The 18,060-nt window shown below is 39.5% G+C and overlaps 1 protein-coding gene across 6 annotated transcripts in view; it reads right to left on the reverse strand.

The window, feature by feature from the left end:
• Positions 1-18,060, reverse strand: part of Ros1 (Ros1 proto-oncogene) — a 150,536-nt gene that overhangs the window by 12,153 nt on the left and 120,323 nt on the right. For 5 of the 6 annotated variants that reach the window (XM_017313858.1, XM_017313855.1, XM_011243147.2 and 2 more), the window contains 5 exons: positions 16,053-16,117; positions 15,039-15,168; positions 9,990-10,087; positions 9,198-9,398; positions 7,659-7,793 (listed from right to left, as the gene is read on the reverse strand). In XM_017313858.1, the coding sequence (XP_017169347.1) occupies positions 7,659-7,793; positions 9,198-9,398; positions 9,990-10,087; positions 15,039-15,168; positions 16,053-16,117 (629 nt within the window). Of the gene's footprint in view, positions 1-7,631; positions 7,794-9,197; positions 9,399-9,989; positions 10,088-15,038; positions 15,169-16,052; positions 16,118-18,060 lie in introns of those variants that run through there. The other variant, XM_017313857.2, reaches the window with a different exon arrangement.

Raw genomic sequence — 18,060 nt, forward strand, 5'->3', positions numbered from 1 at the left:
GCCTCTCTCCCCAGCCATCCCTGTCATTGCTCAATGGGCACATGAACAAAGTGGCCATGGTGGTCGAGATGGAGGTTATGCTTGGGCTCAGCAACACGGGCTTCCACTCACCAAAGCTGACCTGGCTACAGCTGCTGCTGATTGCCAGATCTGCCAACAGCAGAAACCAACACTGAGCCCCAGATATGGCACCATTCCTCGAGGTGACCAGCCAGCAACCTGGTGGCAGGTTGACTACATTGGACCACTTCCTTCATGGAAAGGACAGCGTTTTGTTCTTACTGGAGTAGATACTTATTCTGGTTATGGATTTGCCTTTCCTGCACGTAATGCCTCTGCTAAAACCACCATTCACGGACTGACAGAATGCCTTATCTATCGTCATGGTATTCCACACAGTATTGCTTCTGACCAAGGAACTCATTTCACAGCCAGAGAAGTACGACAGTGGGCTCACGATCATGGAATTCACTGGTCTTACCACATTCCCCATCATCCTGAAGCAGCTGGGCTGATAGAAAGATGGAATGGCCTTTTGAAGACGCAGTTACAGCGCCAATTAGGTGGTAACAGCTTGGAAGGCTGGGGCAGAGTTCTTCAGAAGGCAGTATATGCTTTGAATCAGCGCTCGATATATGGTACAGTTTCACCCATAGCCAGGATTCATGGGTCCAGGAATCAAGGGGTGGAAAACGGAATAGTTCCACTTACTATCACTCCTAGTGACCCTCTAGGAAAATTTTTGCTTCCTGTCCCCATAACTCTAGGTTCTGCTGGCTTAGAAGTTTTGGCTCCAGAGAGGGGAGTGCTCCTACCAGGAGCTACAACAAACATTTCATTGAACTGGAAGCTCAGACTTCCCCCTGGTCATTTTGGGCTTCTAATGCCCTTAAACCAACAGGCTAAAAAAGGAATAACAGTGTTAGGAGGGGTGATAGATCCAGATTACCATGGGGAAATTGGATTACCTCTTCACAATGGTGGTAAGCAAGATTATGTCTGGAGTGCAGGAGATCCCTTAGGGCGTCTCTTAGTACTACCATGTCCTGTGATTAAAGTCAATGGGAAACTACAACAGCCTAATCCAAGCAGGATGACAAAGGACGCAGACCCATCAGGAATGAAGGTATGGGTCAATCCTCCAGGAAAAGAGCCAAGACCTGCTGAGGTGCTGGCTGAAGGAGAAGGAAATACAGAATGGGTAGTAGAGGAAGGTAGTTATAAATACCAATTAAGGCCACGTAACCAGTTGCAGAAACGAGGATTATAAAGTAATATGAATGCCCATTGTAAATTTACTAATGCGTTTGCGATTGTACGAGGGATAGTTATATCATGTTAGGCGTATTTACAACCTTGTTATTGTTTCATGTGAACATGAGATATTATTTGTGTCAAGTTGACAAGGGGTGGATTGTAGTGGCTATTCCTGGTTGTCAACTTGACAATATTTGGAATGAACTACAATCCGGAATTGGAAGGCTCACCAGTGACCCTTATCTGGAGGCTTGGAGATCCTTATCTGGATCTTGGTTTGAAGATCTTGAGCCATAGTGGCTATGGATTCCAGAAGATTGAATCTCCGAGTTAAGGAACACACCTTTAATCTGGGCTATGCCTTTCATCTGGGATTAAAGGTGTGGTGGAACACACCTTTAATCTGGGCTACACCTTTTGCTGGAGACAATATAAGGACATTGGAAGAAGGGAGTCTAGCTCTTGCTCTTGCTCCTTCGCCTGCTTGCTGCGTGAGACTGAGTAACTGCTAGATCCTTGGACTTCCATTCACAGCTGCGACTGAACCATTGTTGGGAATTGGGCTGCCGACTGTAAGTCATCAATAAATTCCTTTACTATTTAGAAATTATCCATAAGTTCTGTGACTCTAGAGAACCCTGACTAATACATAACTTTTCAAACATTTAGTTATTTTTGAGAACTTCATGCATGAGCACCATGTGTACACCATTTCCATCCCTTCCCCCAGCTCCTCCCATGCTCCCCACTCCTTCTCAACAATTTTACAACCTTTGCTTTTTAATTTTTTATTTTAAATTTAAATTGTCATTTTATCATATACAATAAAATTTTATTGCATACAATAAAATTTTAATTATTCTTTTAAATTTTTATTGTTACACACATGTAGAATCACACATACCTACAAAGTTCATTTAACACTGTGCACGTGTACATGTGTTTAGAGCTGAGCATTTGAGACTGAAGGGCTCATCACTGGAAAAAGCTGATTCTGCCCCTCACTAGCTATTGATTCCTGTAGCTCTTCATCCAGAGGTAGGACCTTAGAAAAAAATTTAAGTCCATGTTCACAAATCCAATTGAGCAGTTCCTGTTTAGGCAAGGATATTGTTAAGATTCCATGGTTATAGCTTCCCTGTCATATCTAGAAGACACTATTACCAAGTACACGATTTCCCTTTCTTTTCCTTTCCTTTCCTTTCCTTTCCTTTCCTTTCCTTTCCTTTCCTTTCTTCTCCTCTCCTCTCCTCTCCTTTTCTTTCTTTCTTTCTTCCTTCCTTCCTTTCTTTCTTTCTTTCTTTCTTTCTTTCTTTCTTCCTTCCTTCCTTCCTTTCTTTCTTTCTTTCTTTCTTTCTTTCTTCCTTCCTTCCTTCTTTCCTTCCTTTCTTTCTTTTTAATTTTCAGAAATATGAAGCAAATAAGGATGAACAGAGGAGTGGATAAATAAATATAAACTGAGAAGTATTTAAAAGTATTTAAAAGTATTACCACTACCACATCAATAGGCAATATGTATAATTCAAATTGTGTCATGTGCTTCAAAAAGTACAAAAGAAAGTAAACACATGCTCTAATAGATGGGAATATTTCCGGCGGGTTCCTCCGAGGGCCCTTCTGCAAGGATGCCTTTTAAGCCTATGAACGTGTAGAGAGAGAACATGCTAGTCATTGGAGCAGGGTATGTGCAGACATCAGGCAGTACAAGATGCATGTGAAAAGTCCTAAATTTGGAAAGAGCTCGGTATATTTTATCATCTGAAAGAAGGCCAGAATAGCTGAAGTGCAATTGTAGAGGTGGAGGAGAGTGAAACAGCATTAGAAGGGGAAGCAGGATCCAGCAGGTCTCAAAAACCAAGAAAGGAGCTATTGGAGGTCTTAAAGAACACACAACACACCTTTAAAGGGCCATTCCAGCTGACATATGGTGATTGGGCTGCACAGGAGCCAAGTGGAAGCTACTGAGTAAAGACTAAGAAACATTATAATTTGAACTAAGTCATTGACAATGCAACTGGAACAGAATTATATTCAAGCACTAGATGGCAATTACCCACAAGTCAACATAGGTATTTATTTAAGTATTTATTTTAGGAACTATAATGCAGTCTTGAATACATTATAATAAAAACTCCACTTGAATTTATTTCATTTCTAGACATGTAGACATCCACGTTAGTGCTAAGTGTCAGGGTATTGTGAGAAAACCACACTGGATGTTTTCTATGGGCTGTGCTGGTGCCTTCAAGGGATGGATATTCTGGCTGCAGAATGCAAGACTTGGCTTTATTTTTATTATGTTAGAATCATATCTGAGGAAGAACTGAACGATGAAATCTATCACCTCCTCTTTTATAATCTGTGCCTTGTAGGTGCACAGCAGCACTCATTGATTTACAGATAGACCATTATAGATAAGATTATAATTGATACCAGATTGTGGATCCTAAGGCATAATTAAAACATAATCTGGATAGCTAATCTAAACATTTTCATAAGAATTAAGATGAGAAAATGGGGTAATTCTTGAGGTAGCATTTCTGAAAATAGGGAGATGATTGCCCAGATACTGATAAAATATGTCAAGCCGTTGCGCTTCAGTTACAAAGTTTTAGCCTCTCTGCAACCTACTTAATGGACACTACTTGTAGGTGTGGAAGGAAGAGGAAGGAAAGAGAGTGAAGGCAGCCATCCCCAGGGCTGACAGTTACTGGCCCATCACCCACACACCTACTCTGAGCTCCAGAAGGGGTGCCCCTTATTTTATCTATATAATTTCTTTACATAGATATGTTTAATGTTTTTATCTAGGCAGGCTTTTAACTTGCCTTAGTCATCACTCTTAACCTTCTAGATGACAAAACATGATATACAAGGACCGTCTGTCCCAGGAGGCAGAGACAGACGTAGAGTAAGGAGAGAGGAATTACATAAAGCTGCAACATCTAAAAGTAAAGAATGTGGACTCAAATAGCAATAAACTGGCAAGGGGGTGAAATGAAGAGGCTTTTGAGAATTGAATAATCAATCCTAAGAAAGCTTTACTTGGGTCTTTCAAGTAAATTAACAATTACAGCTGTGGCTGGGGGAGTCTTCTTTCCAATATTCACGTCATTGCTTAGTACTGTACATTACACACCTCTAATGGCACAGTAACAAATACCCAAGTGCATTGTCCTAGATGCCTTTGCTATTTCTTGGGTTTGTTTAAATTTGTGTGGGATGCTTGTTCTAACTCTAGGAGAGTACCAACTATACTTGGAGTAATTCAATTGACTAAGTCCTGGGCTTCAAATCCTTCCGCTCACTAGTGTGACCCTTTGATCTTCTTTACTTCTTTGCTTTTGTTTTGTTTTGTTCCAAAATAGCATGAGACTCGTTAGCTGTGTTCAGTATTACTCTTCATGCATATTAAAGTCCTTGGATTCACAGTCATTGAAGTTAGACAGAGGAAAATGTCAGCATCTTTTACATTTAAGCAGGCAAGTGTCTGTAACTATTTAAATAAGACACATAAAATACAAACTTCAAGAATCCCTCTTTTCATTGTGTTCAATCCTCGAGAGACTTGGAATTGAGTTGGTTATTTTTAAGAGTCGAAATAATGTTACAACTCCACAGCCTGCCATTGTTATGTCCTACATCTGAGGGTCTCAGCAACAAGTCTGTCACTGTGAAGTGTCCATCACAGGGCCCCAAAAAGCTCTTCCTTACAGCAGAATTTCCCTTTGATCCTATTTCTTCACAGGAACGGTGTGGTGGTTGTTCACAGTAAAATCTGAAGAGAACACCATTGACTGGTCTTTCCTCTGTACACCTGAGCCTCCAAACAGAATACAGGAATGCTCTGAACTCCACATTCCAGCAATAGCTGAGGAGAGCAGGGTATCAGAGCTCACCTGCCCCAGGAATTATCCAGGTGCTGAGTATTAGGTGGTGTATGGAAGTTGCAACGTAGCTCAGCACAGACCTTCAGCCTCTAAGCTGGGCCTGTGATCTCAGAGACATACTTCAAATAAAACTTAGTTCCTCCTGGGCTCCAAGGAGAGTAGTTAATCTTTATCATGACAACTTAAGGCCATGGCCGGATTGAATGGCACAAGGGCTCTACTTCCCAGTACAGCTTGTTTCCGTGGCAGCTGAACTCTTCCCAGTGTTTTGCAGAGTCACAAAGTTGGAAGTATTTCTCGCTTTTTAAATGATGTTCAAATTAATTTCAAAACCACCAATGAGCAATCTTGGTTTCAAGAAAGTATATATAAAAATTACATCAACACTCAATGGTATTTTTGGAGGGTTTTGCTTGTTTGTTTTACTTTTTCCCATAATGCTTTGGCTTTTTATTTCCCTACAGGTATTTTGCCTATATATTATGGTTTCTATGAGATTTCTGTATTTGCTGTGCGTGTGTGCCTCTGAATGTATTTATGTCTCTTGTGCTTTTCTTTGAAGGATGCTTCGTGTTCATTTGTTTTGGCCCGATCAGTTTATTTTGTTTTTATTTTGTCTTATTTCATTATTACATCTGTTTGTTTCTAATGAGAGAAATCAAAAAGGTATGGATTTGGATGGGTGGGGAGTTGAAATAATCTGGGAGGAACTGGGGAAGGGGAATCATAACCAGAATGTATCATCTGAAAAAGAATCTGTTTTTGATTTTTAAAAAAGGGAAAAAATAGGTCAATAATGTATTCTATTGAGAATACACAAAATATCATCTTTCCCCCAGACTCCTAATAAGAACATTCTAGTACTCCTTCCCCCTGAATTTTAATACTTTTGAATATAGCAAAATCTGAGATACAACAGACCAATTTGTCCTCAGATCCATCATCCAAAAAAATAAATGAACACAGGAGAAAAGTATAATTCAATAATCTATTTCTTAAAAGCATATCCAAAAGTATTTCATGATTATGATAAGACATGTTGCATACTTCTGGTGGGAGGTAATAATGTCAAAGACACAATTATAAGAGCATAAGGAACACATTGTGTAATTAAAATTCTAGAATGAATTTCTGAGTGTTTGAAATATGAGTAAGAGGTAGAAAATAGTGATTAATTTTCCAACTGTGTAATTAAAATTTATTGAATGTTTGAGCATACTCACCCCCCCCCAGTTCTAAATTAAATGTATAGTATAATTTATTTAAGTTAAAGATTTTTCCCCATTATCCCCCCAAAAGACTCAGAATTCAGTTTAAGGTGCTGCTGTCAAATGTGGCCAAGTGTGTATATGTCTGAAGGGTCTAAAGGCTGAATCAGCAACTTGTGATAAATTATATCTTTTAGGTGGAAGCCTGAAATAATGCAGAAACATCCCCCAGTACCACAGCCAACCAAGGTGCCCAGCTCTTAATCATTCCTTGGCTCAAGTCTAAATAGTCCTCGAAATAACACAGCACAGTCAAGGCAGTGCAACCATGGTGTGCATCCGCATACTGCTAATTCCTTTTGCATTTGTCTGTACCACACAGTTTAGCACTTTATTACTTGTTGGCTCGCCATCTGACTGCTGCCTCTACCATCTCATCCAGAGTACATTCCAAGATGTACAAAAGCTGTGGCCCTGGCGTGAAGATCTCTGTGTATACATGATGTTTGGCATGGCAATGTATGTGTAATACTTCCTCATTATTTGTTGGGGTTTTTGTGTGTTTGTTTTTTTATTAATCTTTTGGGTAAAACACCCTTTGGAAAAAGCTACAAGGCTTGATATTTTTGTTGCTATTGTCTGTGGGAAGTGAATATGTATTCAGCATAACTGAATTAGTTTTCTTTTGTAATCAAGCTCAAATCACTCACACTTGAGAGGTTACTATTAGAACTCAGTAGTGGCCAGAATTAGTTTGACCAATTTATTGTGTGGTACAACATTAAATTATAGTTGTGTGTTACTGTATGTCACAGTAATTTTGGGTTAAGTGTATAAACAAATCTGTCTATACAATTTTTAGTAATACTATATCTCATTGATCAGCGTAAGCTATATCAAAAAGACAACTGGACTTTTAACTAATATATTTTTATGTAATACACTATTTTAAGGCAAAGATTAAGATAGTATCCAAATAAAGACTCTCAAAGTAAAATGAAGAATTATGTATACACACACATGCACACATGGAGAGATCATATTTATTTAAATTTACTTACTATGACTACAGATATATTATACTCTCAAAAAATATGTATTGAAGTGTAATCAGCACATATATATTTTTAAAAGCCATAATGTATTGAGTAAATTAAATCCCACCCTCAGTTTATATTTTATGTGGGATGTACAAATATATAAATCCCAGGTTTTCTTTTAACAAGCCATACCAGGGAGCCCTAAGACTACATATGCACATGTTTCTGTTTTGGGGGTGCTTACGTTAACATAATTAACTTACAGATCATCAGGACAATTTCTTGGTGGCTCCAGTCTCCCTCCTGCTTGCACATAGTTTAAAACATCAAGGTTGGAATGCGCTGGATAAGGTTGATGACCGAGAGTTAAAATCTCCCACACCAAAATTCCAAAGGACCTAGGAAGTTAAAGGGTTCTCTTTAATTATATTTATTACAAACATCGGGTTTACAGTAGCTTCTCCAACATCATTATTCCTGGGGCTACAGGGGCTACTTTGTGATTGGCATTATTGGCCTTATAAAAAGCAAATAGGAGACTTAAAAGGAGGTTGATATTAAGAAAAAAGTGGAACAAGAAAGACACTGTGGATGGACCACATTTCAAAGATGATAAAAAGGCTTGGGGTGGTGGCACACACACCAAGAGCCAGACATCCGTACAGCACAGGCGCACACGTACACAGAGATACAAGCGCACAAAAGCACATGCAGGGAGGTGAGCAGGAGAGCTTGTCACCATTTCCTCCCCCAGCCCTGAATGTGAAGAGGATAAAATGATGACAAACACGGAGAAGAAAGTCATAAATGAAAACAGATTGCTGAGGATAAAGTTTCTCCTACACAATTTCTCCTGTGGCTTAAAATTCACTGAACAAATCTACAAACTTTTAGCAGCTCAAATCAAAAGCTGGGAACCAATAAGCAAAACTCAAAGTCTCAAGACCCAACTCCCCCAGTATCCTACATGTGTTCATGATCCACGCTTCAAGTCTATTTATAAACTAGGGATGACGCATCCCCTGCAGGAGGTATTAGGGGCACATAAACGTTATTAAGTACGACTTCTGCCAATATAAATACTTTTGTATACACCATAGCTACAAATATCTACACCTTTCGCGAATAGCAAAATGCTTGAAATAAATGAGTCTATTTCGTGTAGAATTTAAGATCCATTATGAAAGAATTGAGAGAGCGGTGCAAAGGATCTGAGATCCATAATAGTTATCCTGGACCACTAGCCTCAGGTGAGTCACTAAACCTCCCTACACACACATATACACATGAGGGAGGGAGGGAGGGAGAGAGAGAGAGAGAGAGAGAGAGAGAGAGAGCTCCCTACACACACATATACACATGAGGGAGGGAGAGAGAGAGAGAGAGAGAGAGAGAGAGAGAGAGAGAGAGCTCCCTACACACACATATACACATATCAGAGAGAGAGGAGAGAGAGAGAGCTCCCTACACACACATATACACATATCAGAGAGAGAGAGAGAGAGCTCCCTACACACATATACACATATCAGAGAGAGAGAGCTCCCTACACACACATATACACATATCAGAGAGAGAGAGAGCTCCCTACACACACACATATACACATATCAGAGAGAGAGAGAGAGAGAGAGCTCCCTACACACACATATACACATATCAGAGAGAGAGGGAGAGAGAGAGAGAGAGAGAAAGACAGAGAGACTAAATAAAATACAATTTAAAAACAAGAACAAAACCAGATAGACATCCTGATATTTAACAGGTTTTGTCCCTGTTTTTCTGTGTCCTATTTAGCTCACCATACATCAGACTGAGAAGTGAAGATTCCGTCCATCAAGTTTTCAGGAGCCATCCACCGAACAGGAAGCAGGCCTTCCCCTCTCTTTCTATAATAATCATTTTTATAGATTTCTCTTGCCAATCCAAAGTCACCAATCTTGACTACCCGAGGACTGGTGTAGTCTTTCACTGATACAAGGCAATTCCGAGCTGCCAGATCCCTAAAATAGAAGTTACATTTGATAATGATAAACAAATATTCCAGAGATCATACAAGGCTAGAAGGTCTGGAAAGAAGGGAGACACCTGATGATTAATATTGATTGACAATTTGATAAGATTCAGAATCACTTAGTAAATAGAACTCTGGGCATGTCTGTAAGGGGGTTTCCATATTGGGTAGGTTGAGGGGGAAGAAACCCACTCTAATTGTGGACAGCTATACGGTACAGTTCAAGATTAAATAAAAAAGAGCATGTCATGTAAGGACCAACATGCATTCCCCTCCTCTTCCTGAATACAGACTTGATGTGACCAGCCACCACACACCCCTGATGCCATGACTCTCATACCATGATGGACCGTTCCCTCAAAATATAAGTAAAATAAGCCTTCTCTCTCTTCCTTAAGTTACATTTGTTGGACATTGCTTTTCTCACAGCAATGAGAAAAGTAACTAGTACAGAGACTCTCTACTATAATACTGCTGCTTTGTAATGAATGTGTTTAGCTCTCTAGTGTGGGCTTCCCAAACTACACATGGTTGTCACGTGACTACCCAATAGCTTTGAATATCTAGAATCTCATAGTACCTGTGAATGAAGTGCATCTGCTCCAAGTAGACGCAGCCTTTTGAAATATCTACACACAGCTCTACAAGGTCAAGCAAGGTGAGTGAAGGACCATGAAACTATAAGAGATAGAGGAAACATTATATGTAATTTTTTGCCTGGCATAAAGTCCATGCACATACGTATGAATATATATGAATACATATGCATATGTGAGTATGCACACTCGTATATGATGCGCTAAAGAAATTTTTTATGGTTACAAGAACTCAAGAGAAAAACATACAAACATACCTGGCAGCAAGCTATATTTGTAAATTTGAAATCTAGTTCTGCCATACGTTTTCTTATTAATTAAGTTTTCTTATTAATTAAGCACTTTACTTGTATGTAAAATGGGTCTAGTACAATGGACTTTACAAGATTTAAAATAAGGCATATAATATTGCTAACATACAATAAGTGCTTAATAAATGAATGGTATCTGATCTTATAGAATTATCAATAAACTTAAAATTAATAACCCATGCTAGCTAGATTAATGATTGGTTTAATCCCTTTTGAATATTTTAGTCAGGACAATAAGATTGTTCTTCATAAGATACCCCCCCAAGTAAATTATTAGAAATATCATCTTTCTAGATTATTTTTTATCTATAACAGCCATCACAAATATAGAGAAGCTCATACTCATTGCAAGGAATTCTAGTGGAAAACAAAACCAGTCAAATTTTTATTAGTAGCACATGGTGAAAATTCAAAGTTGCTGCCTGGGGGCCACAGTCATACATTGAGCCTTTCCATATCCCTGCAATTACCTTGGTTCAGGCCTTTATCATCCCTAATCTGATGCATCCAAAGACTTCCCACATGTCCAGCATCTTGTCTTTTCATTAGCTTCCTGGTTTGCCTCACTTCCTGTAGAGCCGATTATCAGATGTTGGGCACAGCCTCATGGCAGCCCCAGACTGCATCAGACTCTCTCTATGCCCATTAATTTTCCCTTTGCTTCTCATCTCAGAAGCGGCACTTTAGTCTTTTCAACTGTTTGCCCTTCCTTACATCTGCTTTTTTTTTTTAACCCTCCTCTTTTCTCCAACCTATTCTTTCCTCACTAGAAAAGACGCTTATTCTTGATATTGCCCACACCTCTCACTGAGCATCTCCCATGACTCCCAACCTCACACAGTCTTACAGTCTGTCAGTTACTCATGCAAAGGTGCTGCCAAGGGCTGCCCCATTGCTTTGCTCATGTCACAAAAGTGGAGGACATCTTCATATTCTAGGACAGAATACTGCCTTGACCCCATGGCTCTTCTCTACCCATGGCTGATTCACCAACTATATCCTGCTGTTCTAAAGGAGTCTTTATTTGGATTTCAAAAGCTCAGGCAGAAAATATACGAATACTATATCTGTAGATTTGAAATAAAGTTCTACTACTAATTCCTTGAATTTGCTTAAATTAAGTAAGAAGGCAATTTTCTTATATCTAAAATGAATTTAGTATTCATTCAACTGACCTTTCAAGATTGAAAATGAGATATGTAACATAGCTTATATATAGCAAGCACTGAATAATTAATACCCCTTCTAAATTGGATCCATGATATACTTATGTCACAGCCTATGTCTGAATCCTGTCAGATATCCTGACTGGTTGACGAGCTATTGTGTGAACAAAACCCTGTGAGCAAAACCCACTTTACTTGTAAACACTTTATGACTCTTAAACTTCATGCTGGGTACGAGCACCCTTCTAATACAATTTCCAAGATGCTGCCTGCCTGAATCCCTAACCATGTCTCTTATCCCTTATAACATGTTGGAGTACCCCAACCCCCACCCTATATTTGCCCCCTTAACATTAGATGCTGCCATCACCTGCCACTTGTACCTTGCTGAACTCTCGAGTCATATTAAAGCTTAATGAAGGTCTATCCCTGCAAATGGTAATCATTCAATGAGGAAGTGTTTGTTACTCTTACATCTCCTGCCTTGGTTTTCTCCAAAACACACTAAGTCTTCCAGGTAGCAAATGTATAGCCACCTCAGCTTTCCCCAACTGAAAATTACACTCCTTCCTCCATGGTCCAGCAATGTATTCCATGGTACTTGCTTTTTCTGTTTCCTCCCTTACATGAATGGCATAGAAAGACACAGACAATGTATAACTATGGCCTACCTGCAAGAACTTTGAAATTTTCCATTTGATATTTATTAATAAAATGCCATGTGAAAAGTTCCTTTAGAGTAAAAGTCACACTCTCCGCTGTTCTACCATTACAACCCAAAGAGAAGTTGGTAAATTTGACTGCATTTGGAAAACATCATGTTTCCTTTTACATAATTATTTCATGTTTTTCATCTCAGTATGATCCTAAAACACCAAAACTTAAAAAAAAATAAATAAAATGAAATAGGAAGTGTTTTTTTCAATCCTTCATTTCATGGGTAAGAGAGCTGACTGTCCCAAAGTAAAAAAACTAAGCAACCATTTCAGGGCCTCACTGCTGTTAATATTTATGCTGCCATCCCAGCAAAACATCAGAGACAAGAAAGTTATCCATGCTGCTGATTCTAGCATAGTGCTTCTGAGAACTCCTGTATGGCCATGACTGGTCACAAGTGAGTAAGCACAAAAGGATGACGCATGTGTGGTATTGTCATATGGGACACAGCACCCAACAGCATCTTGTCTTCCAAAATGAGAGTGCAGTAAGTCCTAGGATAGCAAACCATGGTTATCCTGGAGCAAGCACCACCACTGCCTATATGGAGGAAGTGTTGAAGAAATAAACTAAAGTGCTGAGTTACAATGTTATTCTGTGTTACAATTCTATGTATTCTATTGTAACATTCTATGTTACAATTCCATCAGAGAGCAAATGACGAGGAAAACATCAAACAGTGCTTATGAACTAGCCCACAGATGAGGAAAATGAAATCAAGTCCTCCAATCATAATGCTTGGCTCTCTCCACTGCATGTAATGTCGAAACCTCATACAGATGTAAACCCAGATGCTGAGATGTGGGAAAGTCCAGTAACCATTGGATAACACGGGAAAAATCCCTCCTGTGTGATGGTAGGGGCGGTGAGGCAGGTGTGTGAGGAAGTCTGTGTTAAAGTCTCTTCCATTTTAGAAAGTGCATAGATTTCCCTTCAAAATGAAAAACACAGGGTACCAGCATAGGCAGAGCATTGGAGAAAACAGGCAAATACCAAAAGACATCCATTGGAGGACACCAAGAAACAAGACGTACAAATCAACAGGACTGATGCACACATGAAGTCACAGAGGCCATGGCAGCATGTACAGGGCCTGCATGGATCTGCGTCAGATATAGGCCATAGAGCTGAAAGGGGAAGTAGACATAAGCCTCTATCCCTAACCCAGAAGCTATCTCCAATTGATAACTCTTACCCGCGTTCACGACCGGCCAGGAAAGAACGCAGCAAACCGGAATCTTCTGCGGCAAAGCTTTATTGCTTACATTTTCAGGAGCCAGAGAGCAAGAGAGCAAGAGAGCAAGAGAGAGAAAAGGAACAAGAACAAGAAAGCAAGAGCAAGAGAGAGAAAAAGCAAGAACAAGAGAGAGAGAAAGAATGAGAAAACAAGAGCAAGAGAGAGAAAAAGAACAAGAACAAGAAAGCAAGAGAAAGAACAAGAAAGCAAGAGAAAGAACAAGAAAGCAAGAGAGAGAAAAAAAAATGGCAAAACCCCGTCCCTTTTAAGGAGAATTATCCTCCGCCTAGGACGTATTACTCCCTGATTGGCTGCAGCCCATCGGCCCAGTTGTCATCACAGAACACATGGCGGGAAAACTGCCCCTGCACGTGTGCAGATTATGTTTACCACTTAGAACACAGCTGTCAGCGCCATCTTATAATGGCAAATGTGAGGGCGGCTCCCAACAAATAACTGCTTGAAAATGAAAGTTTTCAGGCTGCAGAGATGGTTTACTGGGTAAGAGCACTGACTGCTCTTCCGACGGTCCTGAGTTCAAATCCTAGCAACCACATGATGGCTCACAACCATCCATAATGAGATCTGATGCCCTCTTCTGGTATGTCTGAAGACAGCTACAGTGTACTTACATGTAATAATAAATAAATCTTAAGAAAACAGAAAATGAAAGTTTTCTCACTGGGAAAATAGACTAACAATAAGTGGCTGAGAGAAAATGGGCGACAGAAAGCCACCAACCTCTACTGAGGTCATACACATCTTTGGAGGTTTCTTGTCTCATGTTGTCTTCCCAGGGCTTTTATTCTATTTTATCTTAATTTTTATTTTGTCTATACATTTTTACCACTTTTTACACTACAGATCATTTGCATATAGAATTTTTTTTAATGGGATTCCTGAATGTGGGTCTCTGAATGATTCTCATGCCATTGGGGGGTGCGGGGTAAGAATGGTTCCTCCTGTTTGTTTTGTCCAGTTCTAATCTGATAGTTGTTGCTTTATCTTATTATATTATATTATAATCCCTTAGAAGCCTGTTTGTTTTCTAATGAAAGACAGAAATGGTGTGGATCTGGGGAGGATAGTAAGGGAAGGACTGGGGGTTATAGAGAGACAGGAAACTATACTCAGGATATACAATATGAGAAAAAAATCTACTTTCAATAAGAGGGGCAAAATGTGACAAAGGAAAATGTAAATAGCTCTATTGTCCTGAAGATGGCAAGCTATCCCTGATCCCAGCAAGATCAAGGACAGCAGCTCCATCCAAAGGCAAAGGTTGGTAGACTTTAACAATGGAAATATATGTTGGGGATAGACAGAGAAATTCCACATGGTTCCTGTGCTGGGGGTAGGGTGCCCTTCTGTTTATAAGAGATTTGTTTTCTCATTAAGTACTAAAACCAGACTCCGGTATTAGCTCAGGGTTCTAATTACCCTAATCTAATAGGAAGAAAACGTGCACTTTCTTTCTATAGCTGCCTTCAAAGTATCTTCCACCAGCTAAAACTACTGTGCATTGAACTTGAAGAAAATCAACAGAAAGTTCTAGTGATTTGCTTTAGGAAGCCAATACCACAGGTGCCACCGCCTACTTACCGTTGTCCCCCGAGCTTTGCGCAGATAGCTTAGAAGGTCTCCCCCTTCCATCAGTTCCAGAATAATGTACTGGGGTTCGCCTAACAGACAGACTCCCAGCTGCTTCAGAATGTTGGGGTGATTAAACTTGCTGGAAGGTGAAAAGACACAAGGCAGATGGCATGGCAGTGATAGTGGTCCCAGCTGAGGTCTTCATGGAACAGAGCAGTTCTTTACCCAGAGCATCCTTTCAAAGCCCTCACTGATTTTTAAGAAGAAAAAGCTTGCCTATGTGCCATGTGCTGGCCTTAAGGAGAGAACATGGCAACCCCTAGTGGCCAGTGCATCTGAGTAGAATAGAAGGGGTTTATAAAAAAATAATGTTTCTCACCATATGGGTTTTATGATGGGGAAAGAAAGCAATTTTGACTAATAGCCTTCTTCAAGAGATAGGTGAAAGCATGTCTGTGTCATCACAATTTTGTCAAATGTCCTTTCCCTTTCAGGGAAACAACTCAGATCCTCAGGTTTGGGCCTCTGGGTTGTGAAGACACCAGAATGAGTAAGGCCCAGTCTAACTAGAGGACCCAGCTTGACTTTCCATGAGCCTCTGCCTGCTGCTTCTCCTTAAGATGTCCTTGAGTAGTTCTCATGACTGCCACCTGCTGGAACCTTGCTGACCAGTTCTAGGCAAGACATATTCAGAACACATAAAAGAACATTCTTTCTGGGTCTGCTTGACCTCATTAAGAATTTGGCACATTGTAAAAGCAAAAGAGCTTCAGAATTTGTTTAATTGAAGATGAGAGATGGGAAGACCATTTGCCTGAGAACTGCCTACCCAGGCTCTGAAGATTGGCTTCTATGAGATATTTAATGCTACAGATGTGTTTCCTTTTAAAGTTTTTTGTCCACATTTATTTTCAGGACGATCTGATTGTTACTAGGTCATTTGTGGTGTTAAAAATGCAAAGAGAAAGGAAATCTTTGTATCCATACTTGTCAGAGAAAATCACTGCATGAGCTATGCCATACCTCATCAGGTGCGCCTCCTTCAGGAACTCAATCTTCTCCTGGTCTGTTGAACCTTTCTTCAAGGTCTGTGAGAAATGGAGGCAAGTCAGAAGTCAGACACTGGGAGCCCAGTGGCTTAGTGGAGTCAAGATTTTGTTTTACTTTTTTTGTTGCTTGTTTCATTTTCTTTGTTGTTGTGTGTGTGTGTGTGTGTGTGTGTGTGTGTGGTTGTTTTTGTTTTCTTTCTTTCTTTCTTTCTTTCTTTTTTGCAATATCTACTCTGAGATCTAGAACTAGATAACAGATATAGCATGCAATATGATCTGTGCTAACCTATTGATACTGTATGTGGTTTCTAAAACTACCACTCTTGCTACTGTTTAATCAAGACTATCTCAGTGAACTAGGTAAGGGGTTGAAAAGCAATAATGTGAGTTCCCTCTGAAAAATCAATGTTTCTTATTTTGTGGGATTTTAATTACTATATTTTCTATTTATTTTATGTGTATGACTCTTGCCTATAGGTATGTTGGTACAGCACAAGTGCACAGTGCCTATGGAATTCAGCCGAGATCATCGGATCCCCTGGGATTGGAATGACAAATAGTTGTGAGATGCCATATGAGTTCTGACCATCAAAACCACATCTCCTAGAAGAGTAGCCAGTGCTCTTAATGGTTGAGCCCTCTCTCCATATATGGAACTATATAAAAAAATTTAAAGACCCACTAATTTGGGCATCAATGTGTTAGCATATTTTCAGATTTTCTTCTCAGTGACTACTTTCCCACCTTAGTTGAAATCACTCCCTAGTTCTTTGTAGTTTTTTTTTTTTTTTTGAGGAAAGTTGCCTGTTACTAGTCAATACATGTAAGTTAATTGTGAGAATCTATTCCAAAAGTCTCCAATCTCTCGTCATAACTCACGGGAGGTCATCCTAAGCTGGTTCTCCAATCCCTTTGCCATTAAGTTTCAGTTCCAGGCAACAAAACAAAAGAGAGAAACTGGTGTGGTGGAGAGGTTTATAGCAAACTTCTGAACAATACACATAAAGTACCCTACCTCCTCTCCCTGGTCCTAATACAAAGATGATGCCTTCCTAACTCTTGGCACTCACCCTGTCCTTATGAAGCAGAAAGCAAGAATAAAGTAGAAAAAGATTTCAGAAATGGCAACACTCACTTGGCACAAGTGCTGGCCAGTAGTTATCTCAACACATAAGAAAATGAATATGTACTTAATGGGCTCAGACCAGAGGAAGTTAAAGGAATTTTCAAGTCTATAATTTGGAAATGGAGAGAATTTTACCAACATAGATTAGCCATCCTTAAAGCAGAAATTGCTATTAAGTAGTGATCATGATATTTAATTATATAAGATTGTTCAGTCCTCTATCAAAAGGAAATGATATCAAAATATGAGAGTCTATGTAGTATTTCCCTAAAAAAATGCATCAAATGTATTGTGGCAACCACAGCCTGTGTGCAGGTGCAGTCTGGAACCTATGTCTATAACAGCCTCTATGTTCTGTCAACTATGTCCATACAACACAGAGACTGAGATCAGCCTCTATGCTCTTAAAGGGTTGGGAAAATCAGAAAGAGAATACTATCTCATGACATAGGAAATTCAGATTTCAATGGTTATAAGTAAAGTTTAGTGGAAAAAACTCATTTGTTTACATATTTACTGAAGTTGATTGAGCTCCAGGGTGAAAATTCACTAGTTGCAACAGAGACCACATGGCTAGCAAGTTTGAGAAAATATTCCAAGTTCTAGCCTGATTCCTTAAGAATGTTTTGTACAGTTCTAGTTAATGTGAAATAGATTCTTTTTGTTGTTTTGAGATGCTATCTCATGCAGCTCAGGCTGGCCTCTGAATCCATATGTAGCCACACATGACCATGAACTTCTATTGCTCTTGCTTCTTCCTCTGTATTCTTGGGAATATAAGCATGCATAGCACACCTTGTTTTATGCAGTAATGGGACTCAAACTTGGTGCTCTTAAAGTACTAGGCAAGGATTCT

Source organism: Mus musculus, chromosome 10, assembly GCF_000001635.26.
Source record: "Mus musculus strain C57BL/6J chromosome 10, GRCm38.p6 C57BL/6J".
In the NCBI taxonomy this organism is placed as follows: domain Eukaryota; kingdom Metazoa; phylum Chordata; class Mammalia; order Rodentia; family Muridae; genus Mus; species Mus musculus.